Source organism: Bufo bufo, chromosome 4, assembly GCF_905171765.1.
Source record: "Bufo bufo chromosome 4, aBufBuf1.1, whole genome shotgun sequence".
In the NCBI taxonomy this organism is placed as follows: domain Eukaryota; kingdom Metazoa; phylum Chordata; class Amphibia; order Anura; family Bufonidae; genus Bufo; species Bufo bufo.
This window is the reverse complement of record NC_053392.1, coordinates 253,903,552-253,930,308: the sequence shown is the minus strand read 5'-3', so window position 1 is coordinate 253,930,308 and position 26,757 is coordinate 253,903,552. Positions and strand designations below refer to the sequence as shown.

Genomic DNA, 26,757 nt, shown 5'->3' with positions numbered 1-26,757 from the left:
CACGCTGTGCACCAAGATATCTTTTAGATTTTTACCTCTACGGGATGTGATGCTAGGATGGGTAGTCACCACCTACTTTAGATCGTTGTCCACCTGAAGAATGTGCCAATGCTTCTTGAGAATTTTAAATACCTTGGAATTTTGTGCATCATGGGTACCGATGCACCTGATGATTTTTGACACTAGAATAGGTCTTTTATCACAAAACACATCTGACCAATTTGACCCTTTGGCCAGGGTAAATGGCTTATGCAATACTTTCTTGGGGTATCCTCTTTCCCTAAACCTTTGGAATAAATTATTGCTTTCGTTAATGAAACTGGAATCTTTAGTACAGTTTCTCTGAGCCCTGATGTACTGGCCAGTAGGGATGCTCCTTTTCAATGGTGCTGGATGGTGGCTTAGCCAATGTAACAGGTTGTTGGTAGAAGTGGGTTTGCGAAACACCTCTGTCAGGATATGGCCACCAGAGTCCACGGAGATCCTAAGGTCCAAAAAAGTCAGTTTGCGCTCATCTATTTCAGACATACCTATGTGATTATGGTGGAGAAGACTGAAAAATTCATTAAAAAGTGCAATAGTGCCATCCCAAAAAAATCAAATCATCTATATACCTACCCCAAAATAAAACGTGACTAGTGTATGTGTGAAAAGATTCCGTGAATACAATGGTGTAGGGTTGTTGCGATACCAAAAATTTGATTCGGTTTCGATACCATAAAAAAGTATTGCGATACTTGATACCACACAAAAAAAGAAAACACCAAAAAAGCCGCATTTTATGGAATGTCTGTCCCATAATCGAACAGTCCTATCCTATTTTTAGGGGGGACAAGGTGACAAAAAAAGATTGCAAATCGCGCAGTTTTTATTTATTTATTTTTGTTTTACACCGTTAACCGCATAGGAGATTTTTTTTATATTTTAATAGTTTGGACTTTTCAGACGTGGCGATATGTAATATGTTTATTTATATATTATATATGTAAAATTGGGAAACAGGGGGATTTATACTTAATATTTTTCTTTTTACTTTTCATTTAATAACTATTTCCCCCCTTAGGGGCTAGAACCTGGGATATTTTAATTCCTTGTCCTATTCACCCTAATAGAGATCTATTAGGGTGAATAGGACTTCACACTGTCCCTGCTGCCCTGTGCATAGTACGCACAGCAGCAGGGAGCTTACCATGGCAGCCAGGGCTTCAGTAGTGTCCTGGCTGTTATGGTAACCAATCGGAGCTTCAGGATTACACTGCTACCATAGCAGCCAGGGCTTCAGTAGTGTCCTGGCTGCCATGGTAACCAATCGGAGCTTCAGGATTACACTGCTGGGGCTCCGATCACAACTGCCACTGTACCACCAATGAAGAGCGGAGAGGGGACCCTGTGGCCACTGCCACCAATGATTTTAATACTGGGGAGGTTGGGGGGGCGCACTGCGCCACGATTGTTTTTAATACTGGGGGGGGGGGGGGGGGTGCACTGCGCCACCAATGATAATTAATCTTTAATACAGATACAGGAGGCGGGTGCTGGCCTCTATGACAGGGCACTGCGATCAGCGGCAGTTAACCCCTCAGGTGCCGGCTATGCGATTCTGCCGCCGGCACCCACCTCCTGTATCTGTATAAAAGGTTAATTATCATTGGTGGCACAGTGGTCAGGCCGGGTACCTGCTATGCTGGCTGCTTGACTCTGGGGCTTGGGCTGATTCTGGGGAGGACACAAAACACTCAGGAGGAGGAGGCTGCGTTCGCCGAGCTCACTAGTTCAGACGGAGCAGCAGTTTATTACCCCCCCCCGTCTGCCTTCTGCTTTATTTAGCCACACATTCATTGGTGGCAGTGGTGCGGGCAGCTTCAGAGCCCGCTCCCTTCATTGGGCTCAGCAGCGGCCGCGTCATAAGAGGGAGGGATTCCCTCCCTCCTTCTCCACTGTCTGGCCGGAGAGAACACAGCACGTGCCGATCGCCATGTTCTCTCATAAGAGGAGATACTAGACTGCGCAGTAGCACAGCCTAGTATCGAGAAAATGCATACATCCTGATGCAGAATCGATACTGGCATAAAAGTATCGATTGGGTACCCGAAACAACCCTACAATGGTGGTGTTTTCCCACCACCCCAAACACAAATTAGCATAATTCGGTGCACATTTACTCCCCATCGCGGTGCCATTTATTTGTGAATATTAGTGACCATTGAATAAAAAATTGTTGCGAGTGAGCAAAAAACGCAAAGGTGTGAGAACAAATTGGTTGTGTAGGTGAAATTGTGTGCCTTTTGTGAATAGGATAGATGAAACGTCCAAAATGTCATGTCTGATTGTATATAACGCTTCAATGTATAAACTGGCCAATTTAGTATTGGCTGTGACCTGGATCTCCTGGAGTCTGGTGACTGCATCCTCGGTGTCTTTAATAAAAGATGGCAAGCTAGGAACAAACGTAGCTAAAAATTCATCAACATATTGGCTAATATTTTCTGTGAGGCTATTATTCCCAGAAACAATCGGCCTACCAAGGATCGGTCGTCTTTGTTTGTGCACCTTTGGAGTGGCATATATCATGGCAATCGTTGGATGCGAGTTATAAAGATATTTGAACTCGTCTTTGGAAATCTAATTTTCTTCTTTGGCTGTGGTAAGTATCTTTTTATGCTCCATAAGGAACCCTTCTGTTGGGTTGCCATATCGTTTTTTTTGTAGGTCTGTACATTATTCAACAGGTCCATTACTATATCTAGATATATTTGTCTATCCATTAGTACAATGTTACCGCCTTTATCTGACGGTTGTATCACCATTTTTTTATTATCTGTCAACTCTTGTAGTGCTTGTACCTCATCCATATCTAAATTCATAATGGGAGGTTTATGGGATCTTTTAATATCTTTAAGATCCTTTGTTACCAAGTGCAAAAAGTATCTATATTCCCAAATAAGGGGGGAGTGAATTTAGATCTTGGTTTTAAAGAGGATAGAGGTGGTTCAATGCTGTCTATTACTGCTGTGTTATCAGTATCCAGAGACCAGGCCGGTTTTAGACAAAGTGTGGCCCTGGGCAAAATTTAAAGTGGGGCCCCAAATCCTGAAATATTGGGCCAGAAGTGTAGAATGCCACATTATCTCTCTTTAGCCTTTCCACTGTAAGCTGCTGATCCTGCAGCCTCTTTGGGTATGTTCAGAGTATTTTCTGTGCTTAAAAAAACCTAATGCAGAATCTGCCTCAGTTTTTTTTGGATGTTTTTTTTCTGATGCATTTTATTGCCCATTAATGCCCATTTTCAAATGGGAATTCTGGACATGGACCCTGCGTTATGAATGGCCAGGGCACTTCTGTTTTCCATGGTTCAGTTTATAAAACCACAAGCGGAAAAAAAGGTGTTGTCCCCTCCGTGCCCCTGAAGGGCAAGGAGAGAGAGCACAGTGTGCATGCATAGTCATCCTCCATTATACTAGGAGTGCTCTAAAAATAGCTGATCACGGGCAATTCCTTAGCAGTGAATGGAGATTATGCTGCACATGCACACAGTTATGGGGGATCTGTGGATGACACACAGTTATGGGGTATCTGTGGATGACACACAGTTATGGGGGATCTGTGGATGACACACAGTTATGGGGGATCTGTGGATGACACACAGTTATGGGGGATCTGTGGATGACACACTGTTATGGGGGATCTGTGGATGACACACTGTTATGGGGGATCTGTGGATGGGCCTCATAACAGTGCCATCCACAGACCCCTCATAACAGTGCCATCCACAGATCCCCCATACCAGTGCCATCCACAGATCCCCCATACCAGTGCCATCCACAGATCCCCCATAAGAGTGCCATCCACAGATCCCCCCCATAACAGTGCCATCCACAGATCCCCCATAACAGTGCCATCCAGATCCCCCCATAACAGTGCCATCCACAGATCCCCCCATAACAGTGTCATCCACAGATCCCCCCATAACAGTGTCATCCACAGATCCCCTCATAACTGTGTGTGACACAGGGATCACATATGGGGGACAAAGGAGGCACAGGGAGCGCACACAGCGGTCCCAGAGAGCACACACAGGGGGCGTTAACACTGGGCACTCACAGAGGGGGCACAGGAAGCTCACATTGGGGGCACAGGAAGCTCACATTGGGGGCACAGGAAGCTCACAGATCAGTGACCATCAGTAGTTGAGGGCAGCGCAGGGATGCCACAATGAGAGTGTGACCCCCAGCAGCCATGCACCCCCTCCTCCACAGACACTGCTGCATGCCTTTTACTGGATGGACTTGCCAGCTGGAGGGGGAACAAGCCAGGTGCTATGATAGGAGGGTCCTGGGAGCTCCTGCAGTACAGCAGCTGAGGTCAGAGCCTGAGGGTCGGATGCAGTAGAAGGCCCAGTCATCCCAGTCTGGTTTGGGCCTTACAGCCTGGAGCAAGTGCAGGCAAAGGATGGGGGTGTGGCTATGTTAGCTCCGCCCACACCAAACGTCCGATGTCTGTGGCAGCAGGATTCTAATGCTGTGCGTTCACCAAGGTCTGGTGAGACTTGGAGACTGTGCTGGGTGGACAGCAGCGGACCACTGCAGCATGTTAGCATGCCAGTCAGTGACCGGGGGAGGAAAAAAGGTTACCACTGTCGGCCCACTTACCTTTCAAACAGCAAGGGGGCCCTTTCAGAAATATATATATATATAGCTTACTGGCCTATGACTTTTTTTGACCCATCAATTCCTATATTAGCAACTTGTATATATGGCAGGGTTTTTGTCCACTAAACCCACCCCTGGTCTTTCTACGGCCGAAGCAGAGCAAGTTTGTTTTCTCCATTGGCAGTTTACCTATTAATCAATGTGACATCCAAAACGACAATTAAAGAAATAAATAGAACATACAAACAATATATCAGATCCCTATGGGAGATCACAAGTTTGGAGACGTATGTTCAACAAGACATAGTATATAGGGGCATGAGGATTAACATCATTCCTAATTCTCACCAGGAAGATGCTGAATTTATAAAGGGCTGGCAACAACTATTGACACAAAACTCCTTACGTATGTTACAATAACTATTGGACTATGAGAAAGGAGCATTTGGCAAAATCACGTCTCAAATTAGAAAAAGAGATTTCACAAGTCCAGAGCTTTAAGTCACAACCGGAGTTCACTCATGTGAACAGAGGTTACAAAAAACATGGAGTCATTTCAAGCAGAGATCAAGGAAAGAAAACATAGAAAATATATCCGAGACAGACGGGACTTCGACACAGGTCAGATATATACATTGTTAAAACCAATACGGCCCCCTTTGATAAAAAAAAAAAAAGGAGGGAGTGGGAATTCTTCTAAAGTGTCACATACAGACATTTCTGAATCAGACTGGTCAGGGTCTGAAGATCCATCAAATAAAAATCAATCGTATACAAAAACTGGTATCAAACAGAAAAATAAAGAACGTGGTCCATATTTACAAAGAAGAGCACCAGCCCCGCAATCTTCTAGTGTACCAATTGGTAATACCCAAGCATGGGATTCAAATTCAACAGGTACACTTGCATGTCCCAAGGCATCTCTGACATGACAAATCCCTCCTCACCAAATACCTCCATCGCAAGTAGCTCCTTCATCATCTTCATTGGGCTTCTTTATTGGAGCATCTCAAAATCCTATGACGACAAGATCGTCAATTTCCATACCAATAGTGAACACTCCTTTTATAGCGCATGGAGTTCAACTAAGGGACAGGGACAAATGGGCGTACAATGAGAAAACAAATTCCCAGAGTAGTAATCTACAAATTATCAACCTTTCCAAATTACACCTAGAAGACATTATACACTCTTAAAATTAGGGCCCGTCATTCACGCCCACACCGCCTTTTGAATGCTTCACATGGGTGTAAGACGTTAACTTATTTGCCCGCAAACTTGCTTTGCACAAAACTCACAAACAAAGAGACTACAACTATATGCAACAGCAAGAAAAGACAGCTATAGCCATCTTGGAGTCTCTGGATACTGATAAAACAGCAGTGATAGATAGTGATGAGCGGCAGGGGTCATATCGAATTTGTGATATTTTGCGAATATGCTGTAAAATATTCATTGAATATTCGCGAATAAGAATATTCGTTATATTCTATATTCTTTTTTTTAACTCGAAAATCGACAAGGTAATTATCACGTAATATGCGAATATTACGCGATCAACACAGGTGTGGGTCAATAACGAATATATAGCACTATAGAATATAGTGCTATATATTAGTTTTTTTAATATTCGTTGTCATTTTTTCCATCTGAACACATGATTCCTCCCTGCTTCTTGCTTGTGGGCCAATGACTCTTTGGGCCACAAGCAATAAGCAGGGAGGAATCATGTGTTCAGATGGAAAAAATGACGAGTATTCGAAAAACGAATATATAGCACTATATTCGAAATATTCGCGAAGTGCCGATAGTAATAGACAGCATTGAATTACCTCTATCCTCTTTAAAACCAATATCTAAATTCACTCCCCCTCTTCACAATTTGGGAATATAGATACTTTTGTCCACTTGGTAACGGAGGATCTTAAAGATATTAAAAGATCCCATAAACCTGGATGAAGTACAAGCACTACAAGAGTTGACAGATACTGTAATAAAGAAATGGTGATACAACCGTCAGATAAAGGCGGTAACATTGTACTAATGGATAGACAAATATATCTAGATATGGTAATAAACCTGTTGAATGATGTACAGACCTACAAAAAAAACGATATGGCAACCCAACAGAAGGGTTCCTTATGGACCATAAAAAGATACTTACCACAGCCAAAGAAGAAAATTTGATTTCCAAAGAAGAGTTCAAATATCTTTATAACTCGCATCCAACGATTGCCATGATATATGCCATTCCAAAGGTGCACAAACAAAGACGACCGATCCTTGGTAGGCCGATTGTTTCTGGGAATAATGTCCTCACAGAAAATATTAGCCAATATGTTGATGAATTTATAGCTCCGTTTGTTCCTAGCTTGCCATCTTTTATTAAAGACACCGAGGATGCAGTCACCAGAGTCCAGGAGATCCAGGTCACAGCAAATACCAAATTGGCCAGTTTATATATTGAAGCGTTATATACAAACTTCAGACATGATTTGGGACTTTTGGCCATTTTATCCTTTCTATTCACAAAAGGCACACAATTTCACCTGCACAACAAATTTGTTCTCACACCTTTGCGTTTTTTGCTCACTCACAACTATTTTTTATTCAATGGTCACTAATATTTACAAATAAATGCCCCCGTGATGGGGAGTAAATGTGCACCGAATTATGCTAATTTGTGTTTGGGGTGGTGGGAAAACACCATTGTATTCATGGAATCATTTCACACATACACTAGTTACATTTTATTTTGGGGTAGGTATATAGATGATGTTTTGATTCTTTGGGATGGCACTATTGCACTTTTTAATGAATTTGTCAGTCTTCTCCACCATAATCACATAGGTATGTCTGAAATAGATGAGCGCACACTGACTTTTTTGGACCTTAGGATCTCCGTGGACTCTGGTGGCCATATCCTGACAGAGGTGTTTCGCAAACCCACTTCTACCAACAACCTGTTACATTGGCTAAGCCACCATCCAGCACCATTGAAAAGGTGCATCCCTACTGGCCAGTACATCAGGGCTCAGAGAAACTGTACTGAAGATTCCAGTTTCATTAACGAAAGCAATAATTTATTCCAACGGTTTAGGGAAAGAGAATACCCCATGAAAGTATTGCATAAGGCATTTACCCAGGCCAAAGGGTTAAATCTGTCAAATCTGTTATGTGATAAAAGACATATTCCAGTGCTAAAAATAATCAGGTGCATCGGTACCCATGATGCACAAAATTCCAAGGTATTTAAAATTCTCAAGAAGCATTGGCACATTCTTCAGGTGGACAACGATCTAAAGGAGGTGGTGACTACCCAGCCTAGCATCACATCCCGTAGAGGAAAAAATCTAAAAGATATCTTGGTTTACAGCGTGTTCAGTCCAATTCCACCTCAGAGAACATGGCTTACATCAAAGATAGTGGGCACACATCCATGTGGCAGATGTTCCTTCTGTCCATTTGTCAAAAAAATGAATATATTCAAAAACCCACTTGATAACAAAGAATATCATATAAAGGAATTAATGAACTGCCAGACCCCAGGCATAATTTACATTACTAAATGCCCGTGCCATAACATATACGTGGGCAAGACAATTCAAGAATTTAGACGCCACAATTGTGAACATGTCAGCAGTATAAACACCAAAGCAGATACATCAATCTCCAGGCACGTCAGACAACATCATGATGGTGACCCCAAATGTCTCAAGTTTTAGGGAATATGTAAAAAGTCGTTGGGGGTGAGAAAGGGCAATTTGGACAAAATTTTATTGCGAGAAGAAACTAAAAGGATTTATAGATTGGACAGTTGAGTCCAAAAGGTCTAAATGAAGGCTTCACCTACTCTTCATTTCTGTAATTTCTGATATATTTGTGATTTATTCAGTTGCTTTATATTTTCATAAGTGAGCAATAGGAAATGTTGGATCATTTTTATGTCTTACTGCAAGACACCTAAACTGTAATGTAGCTGTATCCACCATTTAGGAACATCTATTTTTTAGGTTCTCCTTGGGAGGGTTTTTAGTCCCTAGATTCATTCCATCTATATAATACTTGCCTCCATTTCCACAAGGGATCTTCACTTGGTGTAAGACATTCACTTGATGGGGTAGATCATGTGATATTTTTATAGATCCGGTTGTTACGGATGTGATTATACCAAATATGTCTATTTTTTTTTTTTTCCGTTTTACACAATAAGAAAAATTTTTGAAAAAAAAAAGTGTTGACTTTTTGATAGGTTGAAATTATGTTTTTTGGGAGGTGAGGTGACCAAAAAATTTTTTTACGGCGTTCCTTTCGTTTTTACGCCCTTCACTTGATGGGGAACATCATGTGATATTATTGGAGAGCCAGTAGTTACGGGCACGGCAACAGCAATTATGTCTATTTTTTTTAGTTTTACACAATAAGAATTTTTTTTTTAAAAAAATCATGTTTTTTGTGTTGCAATTTTCTTAGACTCTATTTTAAATATTTCTGGCTATGGTCTTGGGTGAGGGCTCGTTTTTTGTGGGATGAGGCAATGTTTTTATTGCTACCATTTTGGGGTACATCTGGCGTTATTTTTATTTGTTAATTTTTTACGCCGTTCACTTGATGGGGTAGATCAGGCATGCTCAACCTGCGGCCCTCCAGCTGTTGCAAAACTACAACTCCCAAACAGCCTACAGCAGGGCATTGTGGGAGTTGTAGTTTTGCAACAGCTGGAGGGCCGCAGGTTGAGCATGCCTGGGGTAGATCATGTGATATTTTTGTACAGTTTTGGTCTTGTGTGAGGGCACGTTTTTTGTGGGAGAAGTGACGTTTTTATTGCTAACATTCTGGGGTATATATACGACTTTTTGATCGATTGACACTATGTTTTTGGGAGGTGAGATGAGGTGACAAAAAAAGCTGTTTTGGCGTAATGTTTATATTTTTATTTTTTTACGGTGCTATGGAAGACCCAACAGCTCTTGCAGTCTCCCAGCCCCCGCGGTCATATGACCACCGGGCCGGGACAGGAACGGCATATCGCTTCCTCAGCTGTATACACAGCACTCATTCAGTGACATGTATACAGCGATCCGGAAGACAGGGACATAGGGGAACAGTCCCTGCCTTCTCTATGGGCTGCACTGCTGTCACTAACAGTGGGCCCCCCACATCTGCGATCTCTGACTGTAGAAAGGTTTACATCTAGAGCAGTAGTAGTTTGGTCCTGGGAGGACAATTGGGCTAAGAAACCATGGAGGTCTACCTTAGTAACATAGTATCATAGTATATAAGGCAAAAAAAAAAAAGAAGACATTTGTCCATCCAGTTCGACCTGTTATCCTGCAAGTTGATGGTAGCAATGGTCTGTTTCTGCTTTGATTAGACCTGAAGAAACAGACACTAAGGGGGTCATTTAGTAAACTGGTGTAAAGTAAAACTGACTTAGCTGACCATAACAACCAATTAGATTCAACCTTTCATTTTGGACAGGTCCTTTGCAAAATGAAAGGTAAAATCTAATTGGTTGCTATGGGCAACTAACCCAGTTCTACTTTACAACAGTTTAATAAATGACCCCCTAAGTCTTTGTGGGTAATTCACTGAGAAGAGTCCAAATATCTTTAACCGCCTCCGGACCGCCTAATGCAGGATCGCGTTCCGGAGGCGGCAGCCGTGCGCAGAGTCACGCATATATGCGTCATCTCGCGAGACGCGAGATTTCCTGTGAACGCGCGTTCACAGGATCGGAAGGTAAGCGAGTGGATCTCCAGCCTGCCAGCGGCGATCGTTGGCAGGCTGGAGATGCGATTTTTTTTAACCCCTAACAGGTATATTAGACGCTGTTTTGATAACAGCGTCTAATATACCTGCTACCTGGTCCTCTGGTGGTCCCCTTTGTTTGGATCGACCACCAGAGGACACAGGTAGCTCAGTAATAAGTAGCACCAAGCACCACACTACACTACACCCCCCCCTGTCACTTATTAACCCCTTATTAACCCCTGATCACCCCATATAGACTCCCTGATCACCCCCCTGTCATTGATCACCCCCCTGTAAGGCTCCATTCAGACGTCCGTATGATTTTTACGGATCCACTGATACATGGATCGGATCCGCAAAACGCATACGGACGTCTGAATGGAGCCTTACAGGGGAGTGATCAATGACAGGGGGGTGATCACCCCATATAGACTCCCTGATCACCCCTCTGTCATTGATCACCCCCCTGTCATTGATCACCCCCCTGTCATTGATCACCCCCCTCTAAGGCTGCATTCATATGTCCGTATGATTTTTACTATCCACTGATACATGGATCGGATCCGCAAAACACATACGGACATCTGAATGGAGCCTTATAGGGGGGTGATCAATGACAGGGGGGTGATCACCCCATATAGACTCCCTGATCACCCCCCTGTCATTGATCACCCCCCTGTAAGGCTCCATTCAGACATTTTTTTGGCCCAAGTTAGCGGAATTTTTATTTTTTTTTCTTACAAAGTCTCATATTCCACTAACTTGTGTCAAAAAATAAAATCTCACATGAACTCACCATACCCCTCACGGAATCCAAATGCGTAAAAATTTTTAGACATTTAGATTCCAGACTTCTTCTCACGCTTTAGGGCCCCTAGAATGCCAGGGCAGTATAAATACCCCACATGTGACCCCATTTCGGAAAGAAGACACCCCAAGGTATTCGCTGAGGGGCATATTGAGTCCATGAAAGATTGAAATTTTTGTCCCAAGTTAGCGGAAAGGGAGACTTTGTGAGAAAAAAAAAATAAAAAAAACAATTTCCGCTAACTTGTGCCAAAAAAAAAAAAATTTCTATGAACTCGCCATGCCCCTCATTGAATACATTGGGGTGTCTTCTTTCCAAAATGGGGTCACATGTGGGGTATTTATACTGCCCTGGCATTCTAGGGGCCCTAAAGCGTGAGAAGAAGTCTGGGATCCAAATGTCTAAAAATGCCCTCATAAAAGGAATGTGGGCCCCTTTGCACACCTAGGCTGCAAAAAAGTGTCACACATCTGGTATCGCCGTACTCAGGAGAAGTTGGGCAATGTGTTTTGGAGTGTCATTTTACATATACCCATGCTGGGTGAGATAAATATCTTGGTCAAATGCCAACTTTGTATAAAAAAAATGGGAAAAGTTGTCTTTTGCTGAGATATTTCTCTCACCCAGCATGAGTATATGTAAAAAAAGACACCCCAAAACACATTGCCCAACTTCTCCTGAATACGGCGATACCACATGTGTGACACTTTTTTGCAGCCTAGGTGGGCAAAGGGGCCCACATTCCAAAGAGCACCTTTCGGATTTCACAGGTCATTTACCTACTTACCACACATTAGGGCCCCTAGAATGCCAGGGCAGTATAACTACCCCACAAGTGACCCCATTTTGGAAAGAAGACACCCCAAGGTATTCCGTGAGGGGCATGGCGAGTTCCTAGAATTTTTTATTTTTTGTCACAAGTTAGCGGAAAATGATGATTTTTTTTTTTTCTCCTTACAAAGTCTCATATTCCACTAACTTGTGACAAAAAATAAAAACTTCCATGAACTCACTATGCTCATCACGAAATACCTTGGGGTGTCTTCTTTCCAAAATTGGGTCACTTGTGGGGTAGTTATACTGCCCTGGCATTTTAGGGGCCGAATGCGTGAGAAGTGGTTTGAAATCAAAATGTGTAAAAAATGACCGGTGAAATCCGAAAGGTGCTCTTTGGAATGTGGGCCCCTTTGCCCACCTAGGCTGCAAAAAAAGTGTCACACATCTGGTATCCCCGTACTCAGGAGAAGTTGGGCAATGTGTTTTGGGGTGTCTTTTTACATATACCCATGCTGGGTGAGAGAAATATCTTGGCAAAAGACAACTTTTCCCATTTTTTTATACAAAGTTGGCATTTGACCGAGATATTTATCTCACCCAGCATGGGTATATGTAAAATGACACCCCAAAACACATTGCCCAACTTCTCCTGAGTACGGAGATACCAGATGTGTGACACATTTTTTTGCAGCCTAGGTGGGCAAAGGGGCCCACATTCCAAAGTGCACTTTTCGGATTTCACCGGCCATTTTTTACAGATTTTGATTTCAAACTACTTCTCACGCATTCGGGCCCCTAAAATGCCAGGGCAGTATAACTACCCCACAAGTGACCCCATTTTGGAAAGAAAACACCCAAGGTATTCGCTGATGGGCATAGTGAGTTCATAGAAGTTTTATTTTTTTGTCACAAGTTAGTGGAATATGAGACTTTGTAAGAAAAAAAAAAAAAAAAAAAAATCATTTTCCGCTAACTTGTGATAAAAAAGAAAAAGTTCTATGAACTCACTATGCCCATCAGCGAATACCTTAGGGTGTCTACTTTCCGAAATTGGGTCATTTGTGGGGTGTTTGTACTGTCTGGGCATTGTAGAGTCTCAGGAAACATGACAGGTGCTCAGAAAGTCAGAGCTGCTTCAAAAAGCGGAAATTCACATTTTTGTACCATAGTTTGTAAACGCTATAACTTTTACCCAAACCATTTTTTTTTTTACCCAAACATTTTTTTTTAATCAAAGACATGTAGAACAATAAATTTATAGAAAAGTTTATATATGGATCTCGTTTTTTTTGCTAAATTTTACAACTGAAACTGAAAAATGTCATTATTTTGAAAAAAATCGTTAAATTTCGATTAATAACAAAAAAAGTTAAAATGTCAGCAGCAATGAAATACCACCAAATGAAAGCTCTATTAGAAGAAAAGGAGGTAAAATTAATTTGGGTGGTAAGTTGCATGACCGAGCAATAAACGGTGAAAGTAGGGTAGGTCAGAAGTGTAAAAAGTGGCCTGGTCATTAAGGGTGTTTAAGGTAGGGGGGCTGAAGTGGTTAAGCTTTGGACGTTTGCTACATCTACTTTGTGAGGATGAGCCAGATGAGGAGGCATCTGAAGCATCAGAAAGATCAGAGGAATGAAAAATGGGCGGAGATGGAAAATCCTGGCCAGAAGCAATCATCACAGGGGGCCAGAGCTCAGACCCAGGTATAACTTCCTTGCATTGGGAGATAAAGCAGTCACCTATACACACTGATAGGCTTCTGTAGCTGGCAGAATCTGGATGGCCTATGCAAGCCTTCCAGATGCCATAGCAAGCATCAGCACCCTGCAAACACATTGCGGGGAGCCAAAAAGAGTGAAAAAGAAAGCCCCCTCCCTCTGTAGACCCCTTAGATATGACAGTCGACATTGACCGCCACATATACATGGTTAAATGGCCAGCTTCAGTATCATCTCGGATTCTGGAAGTTACAGAAGGGCCCTGTCCTGACTGAACAAGCACAGCTCCTGTGCCCTCCCAATCACTGTGGGGGTTAGGGGTTAAAGGTGGATTTGCGCTGTTTTTTTGGGGGCATTTTTTACAACTTTTGTGGGGGGGTTTTCACATGTTTTATGTGATTTTTGTTGTGGATTTTGCTAGATGTCACTACACAAATGCATTTTAGCATCATTTTTTTTACGTGCAATGATTTAGCAGTGAATGGAGGGTGGCCACACACACACCATTCACTTTAGGGCCCTGTTCTGGAGATAGGAGTGGGTCTCAGTGGTGGGACCAGCACCTATTTGACATTTATTGCATACCCTATCACCTTAATCTAATGAAGTACTAACTACCAAAAGGGTATATTCACAAGTGACAGATTGATTGCAAAAATTTCGCAAAATGAAAAATCAGTACCATTCATATGAATAGGATTGTTTATGCACCATACACAACAATTCAGTCATTCACTACCCTCATTGGTGAAATGACCTCTGCATTTACATGCCACTTGGGGGCATATCACTGCTAAATCAGTGAATGGCTGCAGCAGGGCATGTGACTGTCTGGAGGTTTGCAAACCGAAAAGCAGAAGGAGAGTAGTTGTGAGTAGGTTTTTTTCCCCCCATGTTCACTGCTGTCCTGCTAGACTGGAAATTGGATTAAAGTTGGAAAACTCCTTTAATACTGCAACCAATGGGCAAGAATATGAACCTAACTAGGATTGTTATTTTAATAATATTTTTCAGCAACACAAATTTTAGCACTTTTTTTTCTATATCATTCATCTAGTTTGCACATGGGCACACAATAAGTTGACAAAAAAAGTCCAATGGCTCGTCCACTGCTAAATTAAAAACACAATACCTCATTACTCTACATCAAGCATTAAGTCTAAAACAGTTCTATGAATTCTTTCTCCACATAGACATTAGTCAGTCAACCAGTAGGCCATGGCCAGGGTTTTTTTGCACAGGGTGTGGACATGTCTGGAGATGTAGTTGCGCAAACATTTTGAGAACCTCTGGTTTAGGCCCACTACCATAGAATATAACAGAAATATTTAAGAAACTTGGAGCACAGTAAGGAAATATAGGACACGTTTCTTAACAGGGCGTACCATTTATATATAACATTCAAAGTCAGCATTGAAATGGGTTAGCTGTCCTGGACAGTCCCTGCTTGTTAAAAGGATCCCTTGAAAATATGCTGATTGCAAATGTGCATGTGCTTGGACCCTCTCCGTAATCTGTGGGAAACTCAGCAGTTAAGGTGGACATGTGGTCTCGATGGGGAGTGGGGAACAAGCAGCTGCCAGAGCTTATTTCCTGTGAGAACAAAGAATTGAGTATGTTGAAAGCCCACATGCCCAGTCCTCAATTTGGCCACTTTCCTCTATGTGTATGGGTAGCTAAAATGTTTCAATTGATCATTATACAGTACCCACTGAAATTAGTGGGTTGAATGTGTAATGTAGGACAAGACAGGACCTCAACTGCAAAAGATGCTCTCCATTCTGGCAAATAATCAGTTTTCCAGACAAGAGTGTATGAAAATGGGCAATCTATACAATAAAACTCTTAATTTAAACTTGCATTGTTCAAAACCATCCATTGCAGGGGACCTTACCTATTAAAAGCCCTGCCTGACGACATGCCATGGCCATTGCAAACACTGGTATACGATCCTGGAGCTAGAACATCTGGTCAAATACCCAAATATTGAAGCACCAGCTCCTGCACCAACACCTGAAAAGTATAAAAAATAAAGTAAACTAAAAAGGAACTTTCTGACATGCTATCATGCATTATACACATGCATCTGTCACTGAAACCATCAAAGTTTTCATTATACAATTTATATATTTTAAATAATGCCATTACCTGCTACTAGACGACTGCCCAGAAGAAACCACTTAGAGATTTCCACAAAGTACATAAATTACCTAATTAAAAGAAAATAAGAAAGTAAAATATTAATATCTTAATATTAGTCAAAGATAAATTAGAAGAGATTTATTCCCTGCTCACAGATGTGGAATTTTATTTTAGGAATGAATAACCCAATTCATGTTAACTTAAAGGAGTTGTCTGGGTTCAGAGCTGAGGTTTAGATTTTAGAAGCAATTCTTAAAATTTTTAGGAAAATTTCCAAAACCCCACTTTTAAGGACCAGTTCAGTTATGAAGTCACTTTGTGGGGCATACATAACTACACCCCTCAAGTTATTCAAAACTGATTTTACAACTTTTTAAACCTTTTAGGTGTTTCACAAGCATTGAAGGAAAGTAAGATTTTCCATTTTAATCCATTTTTTTCTGTAACACAGTAAGGCTACGTTCACAACTGCGTTAGGTGCGAATCAGTCTGGTATCTGCACAGACGGATCCGCACCTATTATGCAAACGCTTGTATCCGTTCAGAACGGATCCGTTTGCATTACCACGAAAAAAATAAAAAAGTCAATGGGAGGCGGATCCGTTTTCAATTTTTCGTTTTGGTGCCCGCCTCCAGAGCAGAGGCTGAACGGGAGGCAAACTGATGCATTCTGAACGGATCCTTATCCATTAAGAATGCATTGGGGCTAAACTGATACGTTTTGGGCCGCTTGTGAGAGCCCTGAAACGGATCTCACAAGCGGACCCAGAAACGCCAGTGTGAAAGTAGCCTAAGGGTTAACAGCCAAACAAGACTCAAAATCTATTATCCTTATTCTGCAGTGTACGAAAACTCCCTATAAGTGGTGGTAAACTGCTGTATGGGCACACAGCAGGGCGCAGAAGGAAAGGAACGCCATATGGTTTTTGGAGGGCTGATTTTGCTGGACTGGTTTTTAGGCACCATGTCCCATATGAAGCCCCCCCCCCCCCCACACTACAATAGAAACTGCGGGATAAAAAGTGACAGTTTTTATCGATACTATTTTAGGGTACATATGATTTCTGATCGCCCTATATTACGCTTTTTGTGAGGAAAGGTAAGCAAAAAATTACTGTTCTGGTACAGTTTGTATTTTTGGCTTTTTACAATGTTCATCTGACAGGTTAGATCATGCACTATTTTTATAGAGCAAGTTGTTACAGATGCAACAATATCAAATATGTTACGGTTCAGTTTTACACAATAAAGCATTTAAAAAAAAAAAAATCATGCTTTTGTGTCTCCATTTTCTGAAAACCATATTATTTTTCTGTTTGATCGTCTTGTGTAGGGGCTCGTTTTTTGCGGGAAGAGGATGTTTTCATCTGTACCTTTTGGGGTACTTTTTTTGATCATTCAATATTAGGCCTCATGCACACGAACGTTTTTTTTCACGGTCCGCAAAACAGGGTCCGTAGGTCCGTGATCCGTGACCGTTTTTCGTCCGTGGGTCTTCCTTGATTTTTGCGGATCCACGGACATGAAAAAAAAGTCATTTTGGTGTCCGCCTGGCCGTGGCGGAGCCAAACGGATCCGTCCTGAATTACAATGCAAGTCAATGGGGACGGATCCGTTTGACGTTGACACAATATGGTGCCATTTCAAACGGATCCGTCCCCATTGACTTTCAATGTAAAGTCCGGAGTCCCTTTTATACCATCAGATCGGAGTTTTCTCCAATCCGATGGTATATTTTAACTTGAAGCGTCCCCATCACCATGGGAACGCCTATATGTTAGAATATACTGTCGGATATGAGTTAGATCGTGAAACCTCATTTCCGACAGTATATTCTAACACAGAGGCGTTCCCATGGTGATGGGGGACGCTTCTAGTTAGAATATACTACAAACTGTGTACATGACTGCCCCCTGCTGCCTAGCAGCATCCGATCTCTTACAGGGGGCCGTGATCAGCACAATTAACCCCTCAGGTGCCGCACCTGAAGGGGTTAATTGTACTATCATATCCCCCAGTAAGAGATCAGGGCTGCCAGGCAGCAGGGGGCAGACCCCCCCCCTCCCCAGTTTGAATATCATTGGTGGCCAGTGCGGCCCCCCCCCCTTCCTCCATTGTAATAAATCGTTGGTGGCACAGTGTGCGCCCCCCCCTTCCTCCCTCTATTGTAATAATTCGTTGGTGGCACAGTGTGCCCCCCCCGCCTCCCCCCCCCTTCCTCCCTCTATTGTAATAATTCGTTGGTGGCACAGTGTTCCCCCCCCCCCCTCCCCCCCCCTTCCTCCCTCTATTGTAATAATTCGTTGGTGGCACAGTGTGCCCCCCCCGCCTCCCCCCCCCTTCCTCCCTCTATTGTAATAAATCGTTGGTGGCAATCATTGGCCCCCCTCCCTCTATAGCATTAACAACATTGGTGGCCAGTGTGCGGCCTCCCATCTTGCTTCCCCCCCCCCCCCCCCCCCCGTCATTGGTGGCAGCGGGTTACTAGCAATAGTACAAGATTCATACTTACATGGGAGCTGTGATGTTCGTGTCCGGCCGGGGAGCTCCTCCTACTGGTAAGTGACGGTTCATTTAGCAATGCGCCGCACAGACCTGTCACTGTCACTTACCAGTAGGTGGAGCTCCCGGCCGGACACGAACATCGCAGCAGCAGGTAAGTATTAATCTCTACTATTGTACTATTGCTAAGTAACCATGGCAACGAGGACTGTAGTAGCGTCCTGGTTGCCATGGTTACCGATCGGAGCCCCAGCGATTAAACTGGGACTCCGATCGGAACCTCCGCTGCCACCAATGATGATGGGGGGGAGGGGGGGGGGGAGATGGGAGGCTGCACACTGGCCACCAACGTTGTTATTGCTATAGAGGGGGGGGGGGCAATGGGGGGCGCACACTGTGCCACCAACGATTTATTACAATAGAGGGAGGAAGGGGGGGGGCGCACACTGTGCCACCAACGAATTATTACAATAGAGGGAGGGGGGGGGGGCCGCACTGGCCACCATGATATTCAAACTGGGGAGGGGGGGGGGTCTGCCCCCTGCTGCCTGGCAGCCCTAGATCTCTACAGGGGGATATGATAGTACAATTAACCCTTTCAGGTGCCGCACCTGAAGGGGTTAATTGTGCTGATCACGGCCCCCTGTAAGAGATCGGGTGCTGCCAGGCAGCAGGGGGCAGTCTTGTACACAGTTTGTAGTGTATTCTAACTAGAAGCGTCCCCATCACCATGGGAACGCTTCTGTGTTAGAATATACTGTCGGTTCTGAGTTTTCACGAAGTGAAACTCAGCTTTGAAAAAGCTTTATGCAGACGGATCTTCGGATCCGTCTGTATAAAAACTAACCTACGGCCACGGATCACGGACACGGATGCCAATCTTGTGTGCATCCGTGTTCTTTCACGGACCCATTGACTTGAATGGGTCCGTGAACCGTTGGCCGGAAAAAAATAGGGACAGGTCATATTTTTTTCACGGCCAGGAAACACGGATCACGGATGCGGCTGCAAAACGGTGCATTTTCCGATTTTTCCACGGACCATTGAAAGTCAATGGTCCGCGAAAAAAAAACGGAAAACGGCACAAACGGCCACGGGTGCACACAACGGTCCGTGTGCATGAGGCCTTACACTTTATGGGGCAAGGTGACCAAAAAATTGGTTGTTTTGGCAGTTTTAATTTTTTTGACGGCATGCACCTTAGGGGGTAGATCATGTGATATTTTTATAGAGCAGGTTGTTCTGGACGTGGTGATATGGCTCCTTTTTTAAAATGTATTTCAATTTTACACAATAAAAGCATTTAAAATGATGTTTCAAAGTCCCCATTTTCTGAAAGCCATATTTTTTTATTTTTTGGGCGATTGTCTTATGCAGGGGCGCATTTTTTGCAGGATAAGATGGCGGTTTGATTAGTATTATTTTGGGGTACGTGACTTTTTCATTGCACTTTGTGATGTAAGGTGACAAAAAAAGCCAGTTTTTTTATTTATTTTTTGCAGAATTTATCCAACAGGGTAGATTATGTGATATTTTTATAGAGCTGTTAGTTACGGACATGGAGATACCTAATATGTCTGTTATTTCTATTTTTTACAACTTTAGGGAAAAGGGGCGTTTTTTGTTTTATTATCTTATTATTATGAAAAACACTTTTACTTTCCATTTTTGTCCCACTCTAGGACTTCAACTTTTGGGGGTCTGATCCCCTCTGCAATGTATTACAATACATCTGTGTAATACACCGATAGTTCCCCAGGAGACCCATCCAGGGGCTGAATCTCCTAGGCCTCTGTAGAAGGCAAACTCCGGCTGCCTTCTCATCCATCGGGTCCCCGTCCTCCAATGCTCTGCAGACACTTCCTCATAGCCAGAAGAAGAGTACATAGGAGAGAACTCCTCCAGTCTTTGTCAGCTCTGTGTTTGCAGGGTGAGGAGGGGGGGGGGAGAAATCCTATGCACAGCATGCATCTCTTCAGTGCCTGGAGAAGAGGAAACCCTGCAGCTACTCAGTACTTGAAGCAGAGCCTCCAGCCCTGAGTCTGAGCTGCTGATGGTAGAAGGGGTTAAAATTTCCTGAAGAATCCAGTGGGGGGGGAGACACAGGGCAGACAGCTGATGAGGCAGTGCAGGGGACGTGGCTTGTTGCTCCAACCAGCACAGCCTACACAGTGACATCCTGTGCACAGAGGCAGACCTGCTCCGCCTGCTCTCTCAGGCTTGTGCACTGCACATCATCAGAGCAGGGGAAGAAGCTGACATCACAGGTCATGTGACGCTCAGCTAATTAGGAGAATGGAGCCACTGTAGATGAATATAAAAACATACAAGAAACAAAAAAAATAATAATAATAACAACTTGGACAACCCCTTTAATAATTAGGTAACAAATACTTTAGGGTTAGGGGCCTGATCATGAATAATAATATACAGTCACTAACTAAACAAATAAAGCATCAAGTAATGCAGTGTGTGTGGAAGCCCTGCCATGACACAGACATTAATATCTGAGAGGGTTATTTTTCTGTCAATGAGAGTAGTAGTAATAGTATTCCCAAATTGTAATTCTAGTTTAATATTAGTAATAGTAACAAGAATAAACTTATATTAAAATAATAGGATTGTAGCAGTAATTACCATAGTAATACTTAATACAGTCCTGATCAAAAGTTTAAGACCACTTGAAAAATGGCAACAAATCATATTTTACATTGTTGGATCTTAACAAGGTTCCAAGTAGAGCTTCAACATGCAACAAGAAGAAATGAGAGTGAGACAAAACATTTTTTGAGCATTCAATAAATTGAAAATAACGATTAAACTAAAACAGGCTGTTTTTCAGCTGATCCAAATTTTAGGACCACATGCCTTTAAAAGGCCAAATCTGTGCAAAGATGTGGATTCATTGTCATTTTCTGTCAGGTAGTCACACGTTGTGATGGCAAAGGCAAAAAAACTCTACCTTTTTTGAACGTGGTCGGGTTGTTGAACTGTATAAGCAGGGTCTCTCACAGCATGCCATCGCTGCTGAGGTGGGACGCAGTAAGACAGTCATTTGGAATTTCTTAAATGATCCTGAGGGTTATGGAACAAAAAAGTCCAGTGGAAGACCCAAAAAACTTTCATCAGCACTGAGCTGGAGGATCCAATTGGCTGTCCGTCAAGACACTGGACGATCCTCGACCCAAATTAAGGCCCTTACTGGTGCTGACTGCAGCCCCATAACCATCAGACGGCATCCGAGACTGAAGGGCTTCAAAAACAAAAAATGTCTTCAAAGACCTCGTCTGCTTGAATGCCACAGAACTGCTTGTTTGGACTTTGCAAGAGGTTGATAGTAGCTCCATTTCCCCTGAAGACGCCGCATACAGCGGTGAAACATGTCGGGGGAGCTGCATCTTTAATACACTTTTAAAAATTGTGTCAGGGCAACTAACCTAATAGGAGCACGGCGAACAGCAGACGCCGAGCATACATCACTACATGATAGGGCCAGCATAGATAAGGAATCGAAGTGCCAGTAGCACAGCTACTGAGAGACTCCTAGAAAGGTGTCAGATATTAATTAAAGAGCACTTCCCGAAGGGTACTTAGCCAATAGAGTGTAGTCCAGGTGATATAGTGCCTGGTGTTGAATGACATTGCAGACATAAAAAAAAAATTACAATGATAATGACTACACTCTGTTTTCAGATGGATATGCACTAATATCCTTCTGATCTACTAATAAAGTAGAGATATTATACCCTCTGCTCCAAATATAGTAGCCCTCCATAAGTATTTTTAAATTTTCACTTTATTTTTTTGTGGCTGTGTATTGTTTAACAAATAAAGAATAAAAGTTATATTTTAATTAAAAGACCAGAAACAGGAAATTATAGTCTTTGACTATTGAAACATTATCTTTGACCTCCTGGGTCCAGTGGGTCATTTGAAACATGACTTTGCAAGAGAGCACCAAACATGGGACATTCAAAGGAGGAAGAAAGTTTTACTCTCTGATGAGAAAAAAACATTAACCTTGATGCTCCTGATGGTTTCCAACATTACTGGCATGACAAGCAGATCCCACCTGAGATGTTTTCTACGCGCCACAGTGGAGGGGGCGCCATAATGGTCTGGGGTGCTTTTACCTTCAGTGGAACAATGGAGCTTCAGGAAGTGCAGGGGCGTCAAACGGCCGCTGGCTATGTCCAGATGTTGCAGAGAGCATTCCTCATGACTTAGGGCCCTCGTCTGTGTGGTAACGGCTGGGTTTTTCAACAGGACAACGCTACAGTACACAATGCCCGCAGGACAAGGGACTTCTTCCAGGAGAATAACATCACTCTTTTAGCCCATCCTGCGTGTTCCCCTGATCTAAATCCAATTGAGAACCTTTGGGGATGGATAGCAAGGGAAGTTTACAAAAACGGACAGTTCCAGACAGTAGATGGCCTTCATGCGGCCGTCTTCACCACTTGGAGAAATGTTCCCACTCACCTCATGGAAACGCTTGCATCAAGCATGCCGAAACGAATTTTTGAAGTGATAAACAATAACGGCGGAGCTACTCATTACTGAGTTCATGTTTGGTAGTTAGATTTCTGTTTTGGGGGGGGGTTTAGTTTTTTTTTTGGAGGTGTGGTCCTAAACTTTTGATCAGCTGAAAAACAGCCTGTTTCAGTTTATTCGTTGTTTTTATTAAATTTAATGCTCAAAAAATGTTATCTCACTCCCATTTATTTTTGTTGCATAGATAATTGAAGGAGTAGGGCACACCTACATTCAGATACACATAGGAGAGTTTTCTAGACAATGAATTTATTTGTACCAGAAAAAATATATAGTAATACATATAATATTATTAAACATATATTTGCATGCTATATAGACTTATAATCGCTTTAAAATTATTAAAATTGCAAACATCCATAAAAAGCAACACTAAAATATAAAATTATGTAGAAAATCCTAGGGAAGAAGAAATGTCCTATTAGAGTCTCAGATTTTTTTTGTTCCTTTCTATTACTCTGAATGTCCGTGTTACATTAAGTGTCCAGTGGACCTGATATCCACGCTGTTTGGACGCAGTCCGTAGTAATCAGGATTTTAGAAAGTTCAACGAGTTAGTTTCAATGTAGCCGAAGTGTGGATGTGTGGTTGAGTCACTCACATTTCTTTTGCTACAAGTTTAGCAATACATCCAATGACTTTGCCTGTATATACATCCATACGGCATTGGTTTTACTTACAGTTCTGTAGATTTGTGCCGGCTGTACTGCGGTGACGTGGCATCCACGTCTAGTACGCTTACAGGCTGCGATGTAGTTTCCAGGAATAGATTCAGTGAAGGATAACCCCATGAGACTAAATATACATTGAAGCGCTTCAAATCGACCAGGAGTAGTGTGATCGGTATCCCAAAAATTTGGTAAAGAAAAAACCTGAAATCAACAGCCGCAGTGACATCTGACCTGCTTGCTTTATTGAGCACCTGTGCAGGAACTAAACCACTGAGACGGCACTCCTACAATTGATTGCTGCAGATCCCTGAATCTATCTCCTGGAAACTACATCGCAGCCTGTAAGCGTACTAGACGTGGGACGCCACGTTAACCGCAGTACAGCCGGCACAAATCTACAGAACTGTAAGTAAAACCAATGCCGTATGAATGTATACACAGGCAAAGTGATTGGATGTATTGCTAAACTTGTAGCAAAAGAAATGTGAGTGACTCAACCACACATCCACACTTCGGCTACATTGAAACTAACCTGTGAACTTTCTAAAATCCTGATTACTACGGACTGCGTCCAAACAGCGTGGATATCAGGTCCACTGGACAATTAATGTAACACGGACATTCAGAGTAATAGAAAGGAACAAAAAAAACTGAGACTCTAATAGGACATTTCTTCCCTAGGATTTTCTACATCATTTTATATTTTAGTGTTGCTTTTTATGGATGTTTGCAATTTTAATAATTTTAAAGCGATTATATTGTGTATATTAGCATGCAAATATATGTTTAATAATATTTTATGTATTACTATATATTTTTTCTGGTACAAATAAATTCATTGTCTAGAAAACTCTCCTATGTGTATCTGAATGTAGGTGTGCCCTACTCCTTCAATTATCTATACAATTCTCTTGAAGATTGGGTGTAATCTTCTTTGTAGGTGCACCACGCCATTTTTGTCTAGGAGGTGAGCCTTCTCTAATTACATCTTTTGTTGCATGTTGAAGCTCTACTTGGAACCTTGTTAAGATCCAGCCATGCTAAATATGATTTTTTGTTATTTTTCAAGTAGTCTTAAACTTTTGATCAGGACTGTACTATATAATTAGCAACTAATTAGTACCTTTATCCAGGGTTGCAGAACTAATTGTTGCCTTTTCCAAGAAGAATGTTTTCTCTTTGTCATGAATTAGCTGTCTATATCTAGGTTTTTTGGGTTCTACTGTATCAACACATTTAGCATCAGAGACCTCAGTGTTAATAGTATAAAATTAAAGAGGCCGTGTCACCAGGAGTCAAGCAGGCATATGGCTTGGTAGGGTTGATCTAGCTGAATATAACGATACCTGTATCGTCTTTGTAGGTCCTGGCGTTGTGGAGAAATGTAGACCTTTATTATTATGCAAATGAGCCATTGGAGCACCAAGAGGCGGGATTATGCAGTATGAGACGCCCATGATACTCCAAACACCCTCTACCCCTTAGATTGACAGTGCCAGTCCTCTAATCCAACGTTGAATTCTTGCGCCTGTGTATTCATTCACAAACACGGCACATGCACGCGCCATTGACGTCACTGCAGTAACTGCACCAGAAGTGGAGGTGACTGCAGATGAAGCCGATGGCACCACCCCTTCGGGGGCGTAAAGATGTCAGTGTGTGTGCACTACTAATCTTCGCTGCTCAGCAAGCAGCAGAATATGGAGTGCGCACGCTCTACGTTTACGAACTAATGCAGAGGCGCAAGAACTCAATGCTATAAGTGAAGTCTAGTGCTGTCAATCTAAGGGGAGGGGGCATGTTTGGAGCACCAGGGGCATCGCATAAGCCCGCTTGGTGCTCCAAGGGCTAATTTGCATAATAATAAAAGTTTAAATTTCTCCACAATGCCGGGACCTAGAAAGATAATACAGGTATCATTTTACTCAGCTAGATCAACCCTACCAGGCTATATACCTAGTTTAATAGGGTTGATCCTGGTGACAGATGCTCTTTAACCACCTCAGCCCCTATAGCTTAAACACCCTTAATGACCAGGCCACTTTTTTACACTTCTGACCTAAGTACTTTCACCGTTTATGCTCGGTCATGCAACTTACCACCCAAATGAATTTTACCTCCTTTTCTTCTCACTAATAGAGCTTTCATTTGGTGGTATTTCATTGCGGCTGACATTTTTACATTTTTTTGTTATTAATCGAAATTTAACGATTGTTTTGCAAAAAAATGTAAATTTTTTCACTTTCAGTTGTAAAATTTTGCAAAACAAACGACATCCATATATAAATTTTTCTCTAAATTTATTGTTCTACATGTCTTTGATAAAAAAAAATGTTTGGGTAAAAAAAAAATGGTTTGGGTAAAAGTTATAGCGTTTACAAACTATGGTACAAAAATGTGAAATTTCCGCTTTTTGAAGCCGCTCTGACTTTCTGAGCACCTGTCATGTTTCCTGAGGTTCTACAATGGCCAGACAGTACAAACAACCACCCACAATGACCCCCATTTCGGAAAGTAGACACCCTAAGGTATTCACTGATGGGCATAGTGAGTTCATAGAACTTTTTATTTTTTGTCACAAGTTAGTGGAAAATGATGATGTTTTAATTTATTTTTTTAATTTATTTTTTCTTACAAAGTCTCATATTCCACTAACTTGTGACAAAAAATAAAAACTTCTATGAACTCACCTATGCCCATCAGCGAATACCTTGGGGTGTCCTTCTTTCCAAAATGGGGTCACTTTGTGGGGTAGTTATACTGCCTTGGCATTCCTAGGGGCCCAAATGTGTGGTAAGTAGTTTGAAATCAAATCTGTAAAAAATGGCGGTGAAATCCGAAAGGTGCTCTTTGGAATGTGGGCCCCTTTGCCCACCTAGGCTGCAAAAAAGTGTCACACATGTGGTATCTCCGTACTCAGGAGAAGTTGGGCAATGTGTTTTGGGGTGTCATTTTACATATACCCATGCTGGGGTGAGAGAAATATCTCGCAAAAGACAACTTTTCCCCATTTTTTATACAAAGTTGGCATTTGACCAAGATATTTATCTCACCCAGCATGGGTATATGTAAAAATGACACCCCAAAACACATTCCCCAACTTCTCCTGAGTACGGCGATACCACATGTGTGACACTTTTTTGCAGCCTAGATGCGCAAAGGTGCCCAAATTCCTTTTAGGA

The 26,757-nt window shown here is 42.3% G+C and overlaps 1 protein-coding gene across 1 annotated transcript in view; it reads right to left on the bottom strand.

Moving 5' to 3' along the window:
* LOC120998058 (major facilitator superfamily domain-containing protein 8-like) overlaps nt 1-26,757 on the bottom strand; it is a 119,201-nt gene that overhangs the window by 44,755 nt on the left and 47,689 nt on the right. The window contains 3 exon segments of the mRNA XM_040428528.1: nt 15,601-15,663; nt 15,666-15,719; nt 15,855-15,911. Coding sequence (XP_040284462.1) covers nt 15,601-15,663; nt 15,666-15,719; nt 15,855-15,911 — 174 coding nt within the window.